Source organism: Paramisgurnus dabryanus, chromosome 5, assembly GCF_030506205.2.
Source record: "Paramisgurnus dabryanus chromosome 5, PD_genome_1.1, whole genome shotgun sequence".
Lineage (NCBI taxonomy): Eukaryota > Metazoa > Chordata > Actinopteri > Cypriniformes > Cobitidae > Paramisgurnus > Paramisgurnus dabryanus.
This window is the reverse complement of record NC_133341.1, coordinates 21,680,449-21,700,287: the sequence shown is the minus strand read 5'-3', so window position 1 is coordinate 21,700,287 and position 19,839 is coordinate 21,680,449. Positions and strand designations below refer to the sequence as shown.

At 36.9% G+C, this 19,839-nt stretch overlaps 1 protein-coding gene and 1 long non-coding RNA gene across 2 annotated transcripts in view; one reads left to right on the top strand and one right to left on the bottom strand.

Moving 5' to 3' along the window:
- loxl2b (lysyl oxidase-like 2b) overlaps positions 1 to 6,394 on the top strand; it is a 35,352-nt gene extending 28,958 nt beyond the window's left edge. Inside the window, exons 11-14 of the mRNA XM_065250294.1 lie at positions 1,365 to 1,480; positions 3,896 to 4,032; positions 4,114 to 4,225; positions 5,245 to 6,394. Coding sequence (XP_065106366.1) covers positions 1,365 to 1,480; positions 3,896 to 4,032; positions 4,114 to 4,225; positions 5,245 to 5,315 — 436 coding nt within the window. The 3' untranslated portion in view covers positions 5,316 to 6,394. The remainder of the gene's footprint in view (positions 1 to 1,364; positions 1,481 to 3,895; positions 4,033 to 4,113; positions 4,226 to 5,244) is intronic.
- Positions 6,395 to 12,902: 6,508 nt separating this feature from the next.
- Positions 12,903 to 18,873, bottom strand: LOC135732340 (uncharacterized). Its single transcript, XR_010526745.2, has 5 exons — positions 16,823 to 18,873; positions 16,082 to 16,220; positions 15,910 to 15,983; positions 14,325 to 14,500; positions 12,903 to 14,196 (listed from the first exon to the last, which is right to left on the bottom strand). It is a non-coding gene; the product is annotated as an uncharacterized lncRNA (long non-coding RNA).
- Positions 18,874 to 19,839: the final 966 nt, after the last annotated feature.

The following is a 19,839-nucleotide window of genomic DNA, read 5'->3' as shown; positions in this document are numbered from 1 at the left end:
TGATTTTATTTAGAGTAAGGACAGTACATGGGTAAATGGCTTTTCCATATATATGTTCCTTGGTATTCACAACTTTTGCGCTACTGATGCTGGTTTATTTTCAAACAAGTAAAAACACTGTTGGGTTAAAGAGATTCACCCAAATATGACAATTCTGTTATCATTTACATATCCTCAAGTTGTTACAAACCTGTATAAGCAACATTTTGTTGTTTTGCTGGACACAAATGAAGATATTTTTATTCAAGCAGAAAACAGGAGCACCATTAACTTCCATAGTAGGAAATATAATATTATGGAAATCAATGGTGCCTAGGGATGCACTGATACCACTTTTTAAGGATCGAGTACGAGTACTGATAATTTTTCCCTTGTACTTGCCCATACTGATGCTTGTTGTACTGATTTTTTTCTAAGAACAACACAATGAGACTAATGAACATATCAGCATCTTTATTTTTAACAACTTCAACTCATATTATGAAAAAACAAATAATTCTTTATCATCTTAAATTTTCAAAGCCAGAATTTCACGGTGTCCAATAACCTCCAAAGGGCAAAACCAAGGACATAATGCATGTAATTTTACTTGCCTGACACAAAGTTGTCAAAGTGCTAAAGAAAGTGCACAGACAACAATGTCATAAAGTATGTCACGTGAGGTATCAGTCTTTGGTATCGGGGAATTTTTACGAGTACAAGTACATGAGCTTGGTATCAGGCCCATCCCTAATGGTGCCCAAAAATATTTGTTTACAAACATTTCTCAAAATACCTCAAAATAATTTTGTGTTCAGCAGAACAAAGAAATGTATACAGGTTTGTAAACTTGAGGTATGAAACTGAGTAAATGATGGCAGAAATCTTATTTTGGGGGGACCAACAATGGGATAAAAACAGCATTTTGCAACATCCCAGCATAGGTTAAATCACAACCTCTGAGAAAATAGCTGAGAGCAGGAATGTTCCCCTGAGTGACGGTCACCCATGTTTTTTTTTATTATTTTGTCTTTAAAGTATTCTAAATTAAACATAATTAAATGATTAAGATTTAATTATGTCCATAGTCGTACAGTATGAAATTATTGATAAAATTCCCCAAAATTTAGTCCAGGACAGTTTGTGCTCACTATGAAATTCATTGATCTCAAATGATCTCATAAATCAAAAGGTTACATGACATGTTTAGTGTTCTTTTCCAGTATTAAATGCCCTTATTAAATCTTTTAACTGCACATGTAAGCTATTAAAATTGTATTTACTTTTAAAAGCAAGGGTTGTTAAATGTGTTGTAAAAGTTTAAATGATGAAGATATTTCAATATAAAAGCAAAGGAAAACATATTTTTTATTTCACTGTTCCAGACATTATCATAGTATGGAGGTGTTCACCCACTATGACCTATTTAGTCTAAATGGAAGCAAGGTTGCAGAAGGGCACAAAGCAAGCTTCTGTCTGGAGGATTCTGAATGTGATGAAGGTACAGATGAATGTGCATTATGTTTTTACAACCCTGTAAACAGGGGTGGAGCCCTTTTAAAACTTCTCTAAATTCAAACATTGTTGAATACATTTGGGATAATAAGTACACATGTGAACTAAATGTATAACACTGGGCTAGTAGTTTTGGGATATTTGAATGCAATAATTTTACTGTTGTGTCTTTAATATACAGTACTGTGCAAAAGTCTTAGGCCAACATGCCACAATTAGATTTGTTGTTTTTGCAATGTTTTAGTGATCATATATAGACGGTTTCATCGGACGCACGTGTGCTGACGCGATACACGTCTGGATCAGAACTTTATTTGGTCTAATGACTAATGGTCGGACTAGTTGCTAAACTGATCTCTTGAACAAATGCCTCGTCGAAAATAACAAATGTTTTGGTTTCCTAGGTAATCTATGTGGTGTTTTTTTTTTGCTTGTTATATAAATAAACTACGTTTAAAGAACTTTGTTGTTATTTATTCTAAGCGGAGTTTACCGGAAGTTACCTGCGGACAACGACAGCCGCTTGTTTATGTTTTTACTGCTGAAACGGTCAATACTTGTTTCTCAGTCTCTTTAATAAAATACATCCAGAAAATACAGGAAATGTGTATATAGTATTAAAAACTGTATAAAAAAGTAAACTGATGTGTCAAGTTTTAGAGTAAACTCCCCTTTCACTTGAGCAATAGCAGGAAACTGCAGAATCTCTTAAACCTAAATTAAATTGAATCCTAATTTCTAAATAAATTAGTCTTTTTACTTCATTCTGCTCAAAAACGCTCAACATGTGTTTAGTGCCAAGAAAGGTCACACTAAAAACCGACGATGCCTAAAGAAGAAATTTAGTCCTGAAAATTACATTTCTTATTTTTTTGCACATATTTCCTGTATTTTCTGTTTGCATCTTAATACAATAGATTGAAAAATAAATATTGATGGACATTAAACTTCTTAAACAAAAGTCTGGTGTTGGTGGCCTAAGATTTTGAGTCTGATACCGCTCCATTGGGCTATGATTATGAGGCGTGTCTCAACCGAAAAATGCCTCTGCACTCAATTGGATAAACCTATGGCCAATCAGAGCAACGGAGTGTGTGACGTATGTTGAAATGACGTCTTTTGCAGCATGACTGAACTGCTAGTTATTTCGCTACAATGACACTAACACTGATTATACTAGCGAACGTACATCAACACCTACTGTGTTTACAACATTTCATTAATATTACAACATTAAAGGAACAGTATGTATGAAATTTATATCAATTAATCATAAAATGGCCCTGATATGTCACTAGACATTAAGAAATCATTTTCATTTCAAATACTTATATCACTGACAACAGTGGTCTGGCCAGGATATTGTCATTTAAAAAGTGCAGTTGCAGCCCTCAACTGATGTTTATGTTGTCATTTTGTGTATTGGCCACCAGTTGTGTGATTGCAGTACCAGTTTTAGCCACAAGTTTTGTGATTGCAATACCAGTTTTGGCCACAATCCTACATACTGTTCCTTTAAGTATTTACTAAGTCATACAGTCAGACTATCTCTTATCATTTGTACATTAGGTGAACTTCATCCAAGACGATACCCATTACGTTTGCTTGAAAAATAACGGAGCCTAGCATGTCCCGCCACGATTCCCGGGTTCCCGGGTTTCCGATCAACAAATGCCTTGATCGCGTTTCTCTGTTGCTCTTTTAAAATCAATGCTCTGTAAGAAAATTGATATCTGTAAGAACAGACTCAATGTCAGAATCCACACATCTGAATTCTACAGCGGCAGCCATTTCGTTGTAAATAGATTCAACACACGCGCTCTTTGGTGACGTGGTTGATTACGTTACTGTTGATCATCTGTCCATCATCGCATAAAGCCCGCCCTGACAATTTGATTGGTCGACCAGCTTTGGGTCTCGCATAGTAGCTCCTCAACGGAGAAACCCCAGACCGATCTTTCCGTCCTCAAAATGTTGTGGGCGGGGCTAAGATCGGCTGGCACCCAGGCTAGGCCTAATGCTGCGTTCCAGGCAACCCGTAACCCGTAACTCACGAGTTCAAAACCACGCCTCACGACTCTGAACTGGGAGAACATCGATCTAGTACGAGTTCACGGGTGGGAAGTCACGGGTTTGACTGCCGTTCCAGTGCACTTTCACCGGTAGAAGGTTGTAAAAACACGAGTTACGGGCTGCCTGGAACGCATAAGGTCGTGAGTCGTGGTTTTGAAGTCGTAACTCACGGGTTTAAAAACCTGCCTGGAACGCACCATAAGACTTTTGCACAGTACTGTATGTGTTTTGAAGTGAAACTGAAGTCAAATATGGTGGCATATTAATAATGTTAAATCTAATTGGTTATTGCGTGTCTGTTGATGAAACTTTTGTTACTGACTGTCAGGAATTGAGAAGAGGTACGAGTGTGCAAACTTTGGTGAGCAGGGCATCACAGTGGGCTGCTGGGATACATACAGACATGATATTGACTGCCAGTGGGTGGACATAACAGATGTTAAACCAGGAGACTACATGTTCCAGGTAAAAAATGGCATTTTTGTGTTCTGCTGTACAAACTTATTCAGCATACTTTGCCCTAACTGAATTCACTTTCTCTGACAGATTGTAATTAACCCCAATTATGAGGTTGCTGAGTCGGATTACACCAATAACGTTGTCAAATGCAGATGTCGATATGATGGCCACCGTATATGGATGTATAATTGCCATATAGGTAAGCACCTTAAAACCCTATGGGAAAGTCAGCTATGTTTACATAACAACAATGCAGAGCTCAACATAAAATTTTCTGGAAAAATCACGTACACTTGACTGTGCTGTCAAAAAGATTTTTGTGTACACCAGTGGCGAGGGCACATGATGCGAAGTTCGTCACAACATGCATGTATGTAGCCCGTCATGTGGGTGGTTTGTAATTTCAAAATAATTGTTTTGCGCGTCGAGTGAACATATGTGCATTATGTGTCTTTTCAAAATAAGTGCCTGCTGCAGATGTGTCCAAAAGGTTTATGATAAAAGAGACGTTTGCCAGATACTCACATAGTTTCATGAGTAATTAGAGTTTAGTGTTAAGGGAGTGTCTTGCATGTATTTTGTGAACATGAGTGTCTCTTATATCATAAACGTTTATGAAAAACAGTTATTTTGACAAAACACGTGATGCACATGGTTCACAACGCAACAAACAAACATTTTGAAAACACGAGCAACACACATGACACTCCGAACACATATGTTGAATTTGCGCCCCTCGGAAGAGCTGTCACGAGCCCTCACTGGTTTACACGGATCCATGAAGACAACTATAAATATGCTGTACAGGTGTCAGGCCAGTAGATGGCGATGTTACTACACGCCTGCGCACGTACATATTTTTCTACAGTGATAAATACAAAAATTCAATACGGCATTAGCATCAAACTGTTTTGTTTAAAAGAACGATAATTACGACAAGTGAACCAAAAATGTGTATATTTTCTTGAAGAAGCATTAATAAACTCAGTATTTTGAACACAGTCCCGTAGGCCACCATTTCTTTTTTAAGTATAATCATGCATGGCTACACATAAGCATCACTGTTATCACAGATTCACCTTCATGTAGTTTACACGAGACGAAAAGGTGTCGTCACTTTATGAAATTAGCTTACTTTATCCAGCTTTTTATGACTTTACCTTCACTGTATACTTTTTATGACACATATTCAGTCCATGATTCTGTGCCTCTTTTTAGGTGGTTCCTTTAGTGCCGAGACAGAAGACACATTCCCTGGCTTGCTCAACAACCAGGTGACCCACAGGTAAAACAGAGGTGCTAAAAAAAATCCAGAAAATCCGGCCAACCAGTGAACTCCTCAAGAGGCATGAACCACTATACCTCTCTAGAGGACCTTTCATCTGTAGGCAGTCATTTCATGGTACTCCTTCATCTACGCTCAGTGCCACCACATATCCAGTGCTGTACTATCTATCTGAACATCTGACTTTCAATCTCGAACTAAGATGCGAGAGAGGAACTCTGAAGACAGATAAACTGACTATAAAGGTGCTTTCCTGGTCACCATTGAGCCAGTACCATTTCTGAAACCTCTTTAAGTATCAGTTAGCTGCTGGTTGTGAAGATGAAACTCTCCCGTAAACTCACTTTAGACATGAAAGGAACTCTGGTGAACTTTGTTTAACTTGACAGGACTTGTGGTTTAGGTCATTTTCTAAGCATTTTTAAAGATAAGAGGGCTGCTCCTTAAAATATTACATGAAAGAAATCAGAAAAATAAAAGCTTGAAGCAACCATTTCTTTTCTTTTTTTTTTTAGTGTCTCATGCATTTTAGCCATATGCTTTACCATTTTAAATACCAGATTGATGTTTTTTTTTTTTGCTTATATTATTGGTTATTATTTAAGTGCTTTATGGTTTTGTAGCAGCATTAGTCAGTCCATCTGATCCTTGATTGTTTGTGAATCCTTACTATTTAGTCATGCAAATATAATAACTTATTTCAAGACAGGGATTACAAATGCTTTTTCATAATGCTTTGTCTTTGTTTTGTCAATGTAGAATGTCTTTTGTTGTTCTGTCAGTGGTGCTAACATATGTTTTCCTCTGTTTTCTGAGGAAACGTATCACTTCGTTTTATATGCATACTTGAATCAATGTAAAAATCGTGGATGTATGCGATGTAGCAAAATAAACATTTCTATTATTTGGCAAAGAGGAACAACAACTGATATTTCAAATACACTTACAACTGACTAATTCTCCTAAATGTGTTACAGAAGTTTGTGAAGATGCCGTTCCTCTACAAGCAATGTGAAAAAACTTTTTGATGCTATATGCAATTCAACCACTAGAGCGCACTGTAGCATCAAGATATAAAGATGGCGTTTTTTTCCAATCCTGAATACCAGATATAATGAGGATCACAGGGTATGTTCAGAATAGCAAACATACAAATTGTATAGATTGTGCACGGTATTAACATTTACTTAATGGAAGAAATACCTGGATGACTGATTTCTTTTGCCCAAAAAGACCATCAAAACGTTTATGATCTTTGTTTTCATATGACATGAAAAACTTTCTCTGGGCAGCCATGTAACAAATAGTGTAGTGCTTGGCAGAAATGTAATAGACTGAAACATGACTATACTTTAATATACTGAACTTGAAGTTTATTCATTTGTTTATAAATGTTGCACTGTCCATGCTTTCTGCTGAAAACTTCATTGATTATGATGCTACTATAGTTACTGTTTGGAAACATTGCTGTTATCTGATGTCAGGCTGCATTTTATTTTTACCAAACAGAGCTTTGCATTTATGCCAAAGAGCTCAATTTCAGTCTCACTTGACCACAAAAATTCCTTCCAGAAGGTTTCAGGTTTGACATACATAATCTATAAACCTCACACAACTTAATGTTTCTCAAAATGACCAAATCTGACATGCTGAAGAAATTATTGTGTCTGGAAAGCTTCTCCCACTTGTTATACTGTAACTGACCACTTTCCTGCCAATTATATTTTGTCTAATTGCTCAGTTTGGTAGGATGAAGTCTTCATAGTGTCTGGGTTGTGCGATTTTAAGCAATTACCTTCCAGGAATTTGCAAAACCTTGCCAAACGTATATCCTTTCCTGTTCACCATCCATGACAGCAAGATTGGTTTACTTTTTGTGCAAATATTTGAGCAGTCAAGCCAGGGGTGTCAAACTCAAGGCCCGCGGGCCAAATCCGGCCCGCCCCCTCATTTCATGAGAGTTTACAAATTATGTTAATTATGTGGCCCGCGAGAGTTTAAAGATTATTTTATTGTTATTATAATTTTTTTTTGCAGGTTATTTCCTACATTTATTTTTTTAGCAGCCATCAAAACTAATTTTTGTCCCGCCAAAGTCTTTTTGTAATGTAATTATAGTGATAATGTTGATGATTGCATGAGAGAGAATGAGCAGTGCCCCGCACGCGCACACTACTAGAGTGGGCGTGTCTGAATGCGAACGCTGCAGCCTCCGGAGGTCGCATTTCAAGGCTGCATACGTCATCAAGACTGTCTTGTTTCAGAATATTAACAATTATAAAGTTAAATATTATTCTTTGTTTATGGTAAATAGTTGTAATATGCGTATGACTTGCGAATGTAATGGTCAGTTAACTTAAATAAACCAGGCTTGATGACGCTGCCTATGCGACCTCCGCATATGGAAACGGACAGTATATGCTCGTTCTTTCTCTCCCTCTCTCGCGCACGCTCACGCGGATCCAGCAAGAAAATGTTTTTTTGTACAGCAATAAAAGAGTTGATACATTCATACAGTCGTTCAAATACAACCGGCCCTTTGAGATTAACCGTAATGCTGATGTGGCCCGGGATGAAATTGAGTTTGACACCCCTGAGTCAAGCAATTTAACACATGTGTACATTGTTATGAGCATGTAACAAAGTATTTTTTTAAATCAAGTAACTCAGTTACAATTACTGAAATTTAAATGAGTTTGTTACTCTCGTTACTCTATTTTGTGAAAAATGTGTGTGTGTGTGTGTGTGTGTGTGTGTGTGTGTGTGTGTGTGTGTGTGTGTGTGTGTGTGTGTGTGTGTGTGTGTGTGTGTGTGTGTGTGTGCGCGTGCGTGCGTGCGTGCGTGCGTGTGTGGTGTTTTTGATAAAGCAATTGATCAATATTTTTTGGTAATAATGTTGGTAATAAAGACCTAATTGAGCAATAGTCTTAAAAATGGCATTATTTGCATTTGTCAATGCAAGCTGTTTTTAGTTAAGACAGCTCAAACATGCATTTTAGTCTGGGATTACAGACGTTTCAGCAGTAGCAACTAGGGATGCTCCGATCAGCAGCGGATACCGATTACTGATTGTTGTCTTCGTGATCGGCCGATACCAATGCCGATTCTTCAAGCTGATATGCAAGCTCTTTGATGACAGTAACTGTTCAATTTTTTTCTAGATAAAGTAATACCACAGGTGTTGCCTTTGTTATATTACTTGCAGTAATTAGGTATATTATTGTTTTAATAGAGAATCAAATAAATTAGCACAACAAATATTTCTTCTGCAAAGAGAAATTTAGTATGCCTTGAAATGAAGATGCAATTGTCTGTGTGTTGTATACACTATTTGATGGGGATGTGAAGACGCGTCGCGCTGTTACCGTGGGTTCACACCAGCTGCAAATTTATGTTTACCGCGTCTAGTTTGCCGCGTGAACATTTTGAGTTCACTTGCTTCATTCACATGAAGGCGGAATCGCATCTACCGTTCCGTGCTAAACGCCTCCAGATGCGCGTCAACACGTCTTTACATTGACTTAACATTGAAATCACTTGGGCTTGAAGCAGGCCCGGTACTAGGCTTGCTGGACTGGGGGGGCAGTCAGGATTTTTGGGTGGGCAGCCATTTCTCGACTAAAATGATTCATACACTAAAATTATGGATGTTTCAATCCAATATTACTTTGCATGTCTTATAATAAAAGGCAATTTATATGTCATTTTGCGCGTTCACATTTTAAAAGTAGATGCAATTAGATTAATGATTTATAATGTTATAATGATTACACTAGTTTGACACATTTAGTCACAGTTAATGAAATCAGGCAAGCAGGTGATATAAATATAAAGCTGTACATATAGCTATATTTTATTAATGTTTACACTGCATGTAATCTATTATTTTACTTATAGATAAATTAAAGCCATTCTTATACCTACCCTACCCAACATATGCCTTTATTCTAAATAAACACTTGTTAGGAACTTTATTTCCACTACTCAAACATTTTCTTCATGTAAAATAATGTATTTTCAATGTGATATATGTGATAAGCTGTATTGTCATTAATTCCTGACCCTATCATACTGCTGCAGCAACATCAAATATCACAACAAAGCACAACGCTTTAAATAATATATTGTTGCATAAGCAATTTGACATGCATGAAAAATTCGTCAAAGGTTATCCTGTTTGCCTATAACAGCACCAGACAAAAGCACAAGCCCTAAAATACTGTAAGTGTGATTTGCGATGAGACCAAAGATAAATCACACTGCTTTGTTTATAACACAGCAAATTAGATATTATAATACAACGCAACATTATAAAATACAACGTTTTACCTTACGATGACCTTGCGGAGTGAAAGCTCCTCTTGAACTTAAAAGTCTGTAGATTTTTGCGTGTGAAGTTTTTCTCAAACGCGAGCTGAATGAGCTGATGAATGACGATGACAAAACCGCTAAAATTTGATTTTAAAACTGCACTGCACGCGATGCTCAGCTGTTACAATACTGTATATTTACTGTATAACCATCTTATGTCATTTATATCTACTATATAGTACATAGATATGTATATAAAGGCTAGATGGCTTGTCCGCGCTGATGGCCAATTGAGTGGAACGTCCGCATTTTGGCGGCCATCTTACGACAGGGCGCTCGCTCACTCGTAGCATTGAGTTTTAATGATGCAGGTACTTTTAAATGACCATAACTTGCCTAATTTTTTACCGATTTTCAAACGGATTGGTTTGTTATAAACGTCAAAGATGTACCTATGACACTGAATACGTATACTAAAAATAAATAAAAAATTCATGAAACATGTTAAAGCATCCAGAATTATAGCCACGTTAATAACGTTTGTAAAAAACCAAACCGTTTGTAAATCCGTCAAGAATTCAGCAAGTTACGAGCATTTTAGTTGGCGTATGTCACTCACCTTCCGTCCACAGCAGCAGGGAGCAGCACTATGGCAGCACTGACCTAAGATGGCCGCCAAGTGACGACACAGCTGACTCCGCCTTGAGCCATCTAGCCTTAAATACATATCTATGATATAGTATGCCACAACCAAACTGCATATTCTAATTTTAATAAACAGAACTACGTCTAAAACAAACACATTAAATGCTGCTGGAGACTTGCCATTGGCTGTTGTATTTGCATGAATAAATAATGAGGTGAGTCTAAGAAAGGATAAGGGGCTATTTTGGGCATGTTTTACTATAAAAAAAGTTTTAATTTAATATGTGTTGGGTTATTACGTTTATTTAATACTAAATTGCATTGTTTTTTAAAATAAATTTATAAAGATGAGTTTTTTTTTTAGTTACCGTCATAGAGAACAGTAGTACTTTTCCTGTGACTTAAATACTGCTGAAAAGACCTCCAAGGTTTGAATAAGCTAATCAGACGTTAGTGGGCGGGAGCTGTAAACGTTTGCGCTGCCCAAAGAAGACGTTTTTTATGTAAAGAGACTCCGTTATTTTAAGGTTGACTGGACATTTTTGGGGGGGCACAAGAAAAATCTGGGGGGGCAATGCCCCCCCCAGCCCCCCTGTAGACCCGGCCCTCCACCACGGCTGGTATGAACGCAGCATTAGGACTGGAGCGCATCCTCATAAAACACACATATCTCTATGAGGTGTGATTTGTGCAAGTTTTGCAACTCACTAAGCAAACAGACAAGCGAACAAACGTGTATAAACGTCTATGGAAAGCCAAAGTACTCACAAACGCCTGGTCGGGCGTCTGACTGCATACTGACACGTCAAAAGCGTGCGATTTGGCAGCAAAACGCGCGTCCTCGACGCGTGCTTTGTCCTATTAACGCGCGTTCTTAACGTGCGCTCTTGACTCACGGCAAACGCGCGTTAAAAGCGCGCGATTTGCAAGAGAAAACGCGCGTCCTATACGCGTGTTTTGTCCCAATAACGCACGTTATTGACGTGCGCTCTTGGGGTCACGAAAACGCGCGTTTTTGACGTGCGTTTATAATAACAGAACTGGGCGTCAAATGCATGCGTTTTCTGTGGAATACAGCGCACGTTATTAACGTGTCAACAGGCGAAAAGAACGTGCGCTGTCAGAAAGTCTATAGGAACTAAAGTTCATTTAATGTTTCCTGGAGGGACTATTACTAGTGTTACCTGCAGATGAAGACCGTTGTCCGTTTATGCTTTTACTATGTTTTCTGTAATGTTTTCATGTAATATAAATCCAAACAATGTTGTATGCAATTTTATATTGTGCATGCTTGCTGTTTTTAAAGTTTATAATGTTTTTGGTGCTCCGTTTGATGCGGGTATTACTCAGAATATTAGTGTATTTACCATACTCTTAGTATGAGTAGAGACATTTCTGTTAAATATATTTGTGTGTATATATATTTGCTAATAAATTATAGCCTATAGGTGCAAATTTTAGGACTGCACGATTACAGGAAAAATGATGATCACGATTGTTTTGCTCAAACTTTTGATCACGATTAAAAATACGATCATTCGTGAAGAACTTCTATTTACTTCAGTATTTTTATTACACTTTACAGCCATTTATATAATATTATAAACATTTTATAGGCCTATATTATAAAATATTTTATTGTTTTGTAATATCCACAGCTCCCATTCTCTTAGATATTTTTAAAACATTTAAAATAATTCCGCAAAATTCCGCATAGATTTTGCAAAAGAAATCCGCAGAAATAACAAAAATAACTCCTTACACAGATTCCTAACAGCTGTATGACTATTGCAGCAATTAAAGCAGTTCAGTTTTAACTGTCAAAATTATAAATATCTTTTATTTATTTTAGAGCCTTTTTTGTTTGTTAAATTAAGGTTTTTGATAATGACCAAGCGGATAGCGGCCGACAGCTAACATCATGTTGACGACTTGTTTGATCAAATGAGCCTCTCAAATCAACAATTCACTTGCCTACAATAACGTCTATATAATATATATATTTTCAGCATATAACAATGTTAGTTTAAATCTTTATTATCAACACACTATTTTTTTTTAAAGCGGAGGGGGGCTGCTCTGTTGCTCGCAGTTGCGGCGGGGTGCAGAAAAATAATGAATCAAAACAAAACGAAATAAACATGAAACGAAATAAACATGCAGGTTGCCTTACCTTACACATTCGCTATGCATCAATTAAAATTCAAGGCTTTACACCGCATTTTTTACATGACTACCGAAAGAACCCAGATAGCAATTGACATCTGGCCCAGATGTGGCCCACATCTCCCACATTCATCTGGCTCACATACCGCGTGGAATGACGGCGATGACTCAACCTGAGTGCGCTGCCAGAAGTCAGCCATAACCGTGCCAGATATGGGCCACATTTCAGAAATGGCATGGGCCACATCAGGCCCAGATGTCAGTCACTCCACTGCCATCTGGGCCAGATGTGACCCATGCCATTTCTGAAATGTGGCCCATATCCGTCCCAATTATGGCTGACTTCTGGCAACCGCACTCAGGTTGAGTCATTGCTGTCATTCCATGCAGTAGCGTCTTCTAAGCTGTGGCACACATCTACTCTTACTATATGCTAATTAACCTATAGTTAAGAAAAAACTAAAACTCATATAGTCAAAATTTCTTTATTAAACATTTAAAAAATCCAATACAGATAATAATTTATAAATAAACATAATTATATTTGTCAAACATGTTAGTTAAATTAATATGTTATATAGTAAGATATACTGGAACCCATAGATGCATGTGCGTTGCCACAGTTACACACCTGGCCAAACTTAAAGGGTTATTTCATCCAAAATGATAATTATGTAATTAATGACCCTCATGTCATTCCAAACCCGTAACACCTCCGTTCATCTTCGGAAACAGTTTAAGATGTTTTAGATATGTGTATACACGATCAAATATATACTGTACATCATCAAAGTAGTCCATGTGATATCAGTGGGTCAGTTAGAATGTGTTGAAGCATCGAAAATAAATTTTGGTCCAAAAATAACAGAAATTATGACTTTATTCAGCATCGTCTTCTCTTCCAGGTCTGTTGTGAACCTCATGCACAACACTGGAGTGACGCTGCTGACATGTTATCTTGTTTGCCCAAGCTTTTTCTTGTTCCCAAGCTTTTTTTACAGTCTGAGGGAGACGCACGCTATAAACAAAACAATCTTCACAAACATGTCTGAGGATAACACGTCAGCAGCGTCACTGTGCACGCTGTTTTTATTACCTTTCTGGAAATGGACAGTATACCGTACAAACATTTTCAAAGATCTGTAGCTAAAATTGTAAAGCTTAATTTTACCCAGTAACATTAGATCAATGTAATGGTTGAAATGCTTTAGCTATGATTTGATCTAAGGCTATTTACTGGTTATTTATTTTGTTTGTTATCAGAAAAAAAACTGCTCCAGAGATACTCGGTTGTTATTGAATCTATGTGGAGGTCTACCCGAAGTTAAGTTTGGGCCATGAAAGTGATTTATGTTGTTGCCACTGAAACCATCTATATTAACACACAAACGTACAACTACCATCTCCTTACATACAAAACTCTGATATAATACTCAACATTTCTTAATAAACTTATAAAACTCACAATAGGGATAGTTCACTAATTAAAATTAAAACTGTAATTTTGCTCACCCAAAGGTTGTTCCAAACCTGTATAATTTATAACAGTCAGTAACTGAACAAATACATTTGATAGAGTTTGAAACATCTTGATGGTAAGTAAATGAGTTTCCATTTTTGGGTGAGCTATGCCTTTAAATCTTCTCTTTTGCCCAACGACCTTCATCTCTGTCTGTGGCAAGCTGCAACCATGTCTTAACCCAGTGCTCAATCTCTTGGTCTCAAGCAGATAGTTGCTGTTAATCTGTTTCTTCTGACTGCAGCTACGATGACAAATGTAAACAGTGAGGTAGAGAATAAGTATAAAAAAATCTAACATTTATAGGGTATACACATATTAGCTGACACCAAACATGAATAAATAACATTAGTTATTGTCAAAAAGACTTACCAATAATCAGTTTTTAGTGGTATAGTTTTCAGTGGTGTCCTGTAATGCCGCATTCTCATTGATAGCCTGTCAGACTAACTGGATAAGTATGTAGTTTGTGAGCAGGAAGTTCAAAATTCTTCAAAACACTGTCTTTAACTGTGGTGCCTCCTCTCAAGAATAAATTGTTTTGAAATCTGTAAAATGTAATGAAAAATGAAGAAACGAGTCAAATCTCATTTTTGAGAGGAATATAGACAAACTGTGGGGGTAAAACTGATAGAGTTCCTTTGAAATACTTGGACTACTTGCACAGAGCTTTTGTGACACAGTTCTGTTTTAAAATTAAAGGGGAGCGCAGGGCAAAGCCTAATGCTTTTTGTTTTTCTCAATAATTCAAAACATACATGCATACATATATCCTATATATTAATTACATCTTAAAGGTAAGATAACCTCACAGTTGTTTTAAATCTCAAAATGTAAGATGTTTTATAAGTAAAGTTGATTGTTTCAAATGTGACATGTATTGTGTATTCAGAAATGTATACTTTTTTCAGCAAATTTGATGGTTTACTTCCAAGATTTATTTAGTAATGATGAGGAATTTCATACTCATATAATGATAGTTAAGTGTAACTGGCTTAATTCAGTAATATATTATAAAAGTATTTGTGATTATAATAATAGCTAACTAGCTAAATTAATGTAAAATTACTAAAGTTACCGGCCCGTCATACTAGTCATTTGCTCTCAAAGTTTAGGTATACTTCACTTTCAGAGTGGGAAAGTAAAGTAACTGCATTTAGAGGCAGACAGCGCTAATTCTGTAATCTCAGTTTCACTTTTGCGTGCTCAGGGCTTTCCACACATTCACTATATTATTTAATGATATAAATAGCATAGATTTTTTTTACACATTTTCTAAGGGTGTACCTACATTATATGAACCCTGTATGAAATGTAAAACTTTAGCTGTCACTGTAAAACACTCTGATATGTGCAGATGAGTGGGGGAGTGGGGACAATCGTACTCTGGTACGGTTCGGTCTGTTTAAGTATGATAAGTAAGTGCACCCTAATATAACTTTGTGCTCGTCTGAAAGAAGATGATCATATGTATTAACATGGATTAAATCATGCAGAAATTTTCATTATTCTGTGAACTATTATTCTATTATAATAGACTATTATTTTAACCCTGGAGAATCCACGGGTCAAATTTGGCCAATGTTAATCAATGTTAAGAGAAGGGTTCTTGGGTTCTCCAGGGTTAATTTTCTATTCATCCAAAAATCCTGAAAAACACTAAAACATGAAGCAACACAACTGTTGATAATCAGAAATGTTAATTGAGCAGCAAATCAGCGTATTAGAATGATCTCTGAAGAATATTGTGACACTGAAGACTGGAGTAATGATGCTAAAATTTCAACATTAATCACAATAACAAATTACAGTTTACAATATATTCACATTATAAACAGCTTATTTACTTTGTGATAATGTTTCACAACATTTCTGTTTTTACTGTATTTTTGGTCAAATAAATAATCACAAGCTTAAACTTTTGAATAGCAGTGTATAAGTTTGAGGTTTTACTTACTAGTCATATGGTTCAGAGATGTTTTCTGACAGGTCTGTTCCAACCCTACTGCTCGGCCATTAGCATGGACAAATCTACAAACATAACATTCAATCTGTCACAGAGAAAACAATATATAAAATATGCAGTGTAAGATTTACTTATTTAATATTGCTCACACAATGCTACTCACGTTTAGATGTCAACATCTTAAAATAACTGTGATAAATGTGGAAAATTTGAAAAGCAGTTTTCTACACCTGTCTGCAACTCCCTTCAGAAAATGTTGAAATCTTGAGCTTCTCTTCTATTATAGAGGGTTTTTGTCACTCCTGAAATCAGAGAACAACATGTCTGTATTTGTATACGATAAAACATACGTACTAACGTTAGTAGCTTCAGCACTCCGTGCAATTTAACAAGGTTTAGACGTTACAGTACATCGCATATTTAGACTAAATAAATTTGCCTACTTCCAGTCATGCACTGACAACGTTAACAAAGACTTTGAAACCTCTCATCTATGTTTTCAAAAGCCCAAACGTTCATAAACAAGAGCAAAAGCTTACGCTTATAGACGGTTTCAGCAGTAACATACATACAGTAAAGAGGCTTTTGTGGAAAACACGTAACTTCCGTTAAACTCTGCTAAGCAAAAATAACAAAAAGTCCTAGCTTATAACAAGCAAATTAACAACACGTATATTGGAAACAAAAAAAATATTTTCGACGAGTTATTTTTTCAAGAGATCAGTTTAGCAAGTAAACCAACAGAAACCGGAAGCACAGTTCCGACCGCATGTGCGGAAACATGTTGGGATGGTAACGAACTTTTCTCAAAGACACAAGCCATTTATATGAGGTAAATATATAACAAAAGCGTGTCAACAACAGGTTTTAGTATTATTTGTGTGATTTGATGGACTAAACTTACTTGAAAACAGCGAAGAAACCGCGGGAGACGGAGCTAGCTGTCCTCGTGCTCCTTCAGTTTCCATGGTAACTCCCTTCGTGATTTAAAGGGGCAGGACATGTTTCGCGTGCACAGCATAGCCATTGGCCTATTATATACATGGTAAAGCCTCACACCATTTACATAAATAAACATCTCTGGAATTAGAACAGTACAGAACACTTTAAAATATCTTTAAATTGTTTATAAATCGTAAAAACTTATTTGGTTGTTCTGTGTACTATTCATCATTGCCCCATTGCAAAGTGACACATCTGCATGTGATAGTGGGACGATTTTGTATTGTTTTACACTTGTGTAGCACTTTCTATTTATTCTACAATTTGTTTTTTAATCTTTGCTTTTGTTAAAGATGTACTTTATCCTATTCTTAAAGGTCACATAACATTTTTCTGCTAAGCTGTAAAAGGTTAAATAGTTCACCCAAAAATGAAAACTCTGTCATCATTTACTCACCCTCATGTTGTTACAAACCTGCATAAATGTCTTTGGATCCCATTCACTTCTATAGCAGGAATTGGAAAAGTAATACTATGGAAGTAAACGGGGTCCACGAACAGTTTGGTTAAACTTGAGTAGCCTACCTATCGAATAGTAGTGTGCATCCTTCAAATCTCAGAAGAGTCTTTTATATCAGATTTATAAAAGACAGATCAGTTGTTTACAAAAAAGAGGAGCTCCTGGAAATAACTGTTATTTTTACCCATTCTATCAAATTTTAAGCTACAAAGAGCAAAACTAGTTTTAACTTGTCTATAACTTGGCAAATGACCATGGAATAAGTGGGATAATCAATGACTTGCTGTGCATTAAAGGATTTTAAATGGGGTTTGGGGTTCTTTGCCTCAGCGTTGTGCATTTACAAGTCTTTAATGCAGGGCAAGCAGTTAATTTACATTAAATATGCAGCGGGTAAAATTTAACTCGTCACCATTTTTCCTCAGTTACCATATATTTCTAAAGGTGTTATTGACATTAAATTTTCACCAGATGTTGCACATAAACGTAAAATTTTTAGCTGACTAAAACAAGCTGTTCTGTTACAGGGCTCAACGCAAATAATTTTTTATACTGGCCCGGTCGGGCCAGTGGTTCAAATTTTTCACTTGCCCTGCCAAAATTTTCACTGGCCCCAATAAAAAATGTCAGTGTCACATATTTAAAAATAATAATTTAAAAGTCAAATATTGTATACATATAAAACAGATATGTTCCAATGAAAAAAAGGCTCCCAACTTTTCTGCTTTACCTGTAAACTGACAGCAAATTGTGCTAAATATTGCATAGTTTCTTTCATCGTGTTTTACCCAAGTAAATGTCTGCTTCAAAGATGCTAAATACATTGATGAAAATATATTTTAGTGACTGAGGGTGAAGCACTGGCCCGATCGGGCAAGTGACAATACTTTTTACTTGCCCGAACATCTCTCACACTTGCCCCGGGCCACAGGGCAGTCCTTTATGTTGAGCCCTGTGTTAATGGATTATCAAAAAATTGTCGCCTAGAATTCTTTGAGTTCTGTGCCAGAGTCCAAGAAGATCTGATAGACAAAGCTGTCTGATTATGATAAATATGGTTGAATTATTTGAGCCGAATATGAAGAAGCCTAGCCCTGTCAGATCTAGAAGAAAAATTACAATGGAAAAAATTCAGCTGCCTTCCTTTACATTTTAAAACCAATAAGCTAACCATGCAGCATATTACATATCTGGCCCATAAATAAACCGAAACACACATAAAAACAGTCTGATGTCAACATAACCATAAACCAGTAATATCTGGCCCACACACAACAAAAAGCCATCACTCATCCTAAACCGATTTGTCACACAAGGGCCAGGACTGGCCCAAACACAACAAGCCACAACTCACGCTAAAACCGGGTTGTCGCACTCAGCCGTATCTGGCCCACACACAACAATCCACAACTCAAACTACAATTGGCTTGTCGCACACGGGCCGTATCTGGCCCACACATAACAAGCCGCAACTCAAATTAAAACCCGGCTTGTTGCACACAGGCCATAGCTGGCCCAGACATAACAAGCCGCAACTCAAATTAAAACCGGCTTGTCGCACATGGGCCGTATCTGGCCCACACACAACAAGCCCCAACTCACACTAAAAACGGCTTGATGTGTGTGGGCCAGATATGGCCCATATGGCCTTTGACGCCACCGGAACTGAGCCATATGTGACATAGTTGGCCCAGATGAGGCCCGGTAGTGCATGCTATCTGGGAAGTCTTTTATAGATTATGCACAGTATTTAAGGTTTTTATTCAGTTCTTCATATTCCCCGATGCGCTGAAGGTCCTGCTGCTGGCGGTTACGCTAAACACCGTTGCAACAGGTGCATTGTAAATGTGCGTGGTGGACTCGTGCGATAGGTTAAACGTCTTTCTTTTATAATTTATCAATGTCTCAATGTTTCTTTTAATTAAATTATTATATAAAGGTGGAGAAGCCTAAAAAATCCAGAGGCCTGGCCGCATATCAACTGTGATGTTAAAATTGGTCCGAAACCCGACGCGTAAAAAGGCTGAAATGCAGGGCTCTAATATATATTTATATCAAATTAAAATAAAAATAAAATAAAAACAAAACATTTTTGAATAAAAAATGCCTATGATATGCCTTTTATGTGGCAATATTTTTTTAAACCCCTTGCTGCTCAAGGTGCTTATTGGACACATATCCTTGGCTAACTTACATGATACGCGATCCGTTATTGTTGTCTGTGTCGTGGATGGTCGGGGATTTTTTATGGTTGCGGCTTGTGTCTTCAGCTTTTGAAACTCTTGATATTTCACGTTTGGACGGAACAAGAACACAGTTTGCAGTCTCGTGACGTACCTGATCAACATCACTTTCCTCAAATCCGAAATATCCAAACAATGGAGTAAGCCTATACCCTTTTTGGGAATTAAACATACATATTTCTGCACTTTCTTCTTGTTGCTCTGCCATTATGTTCG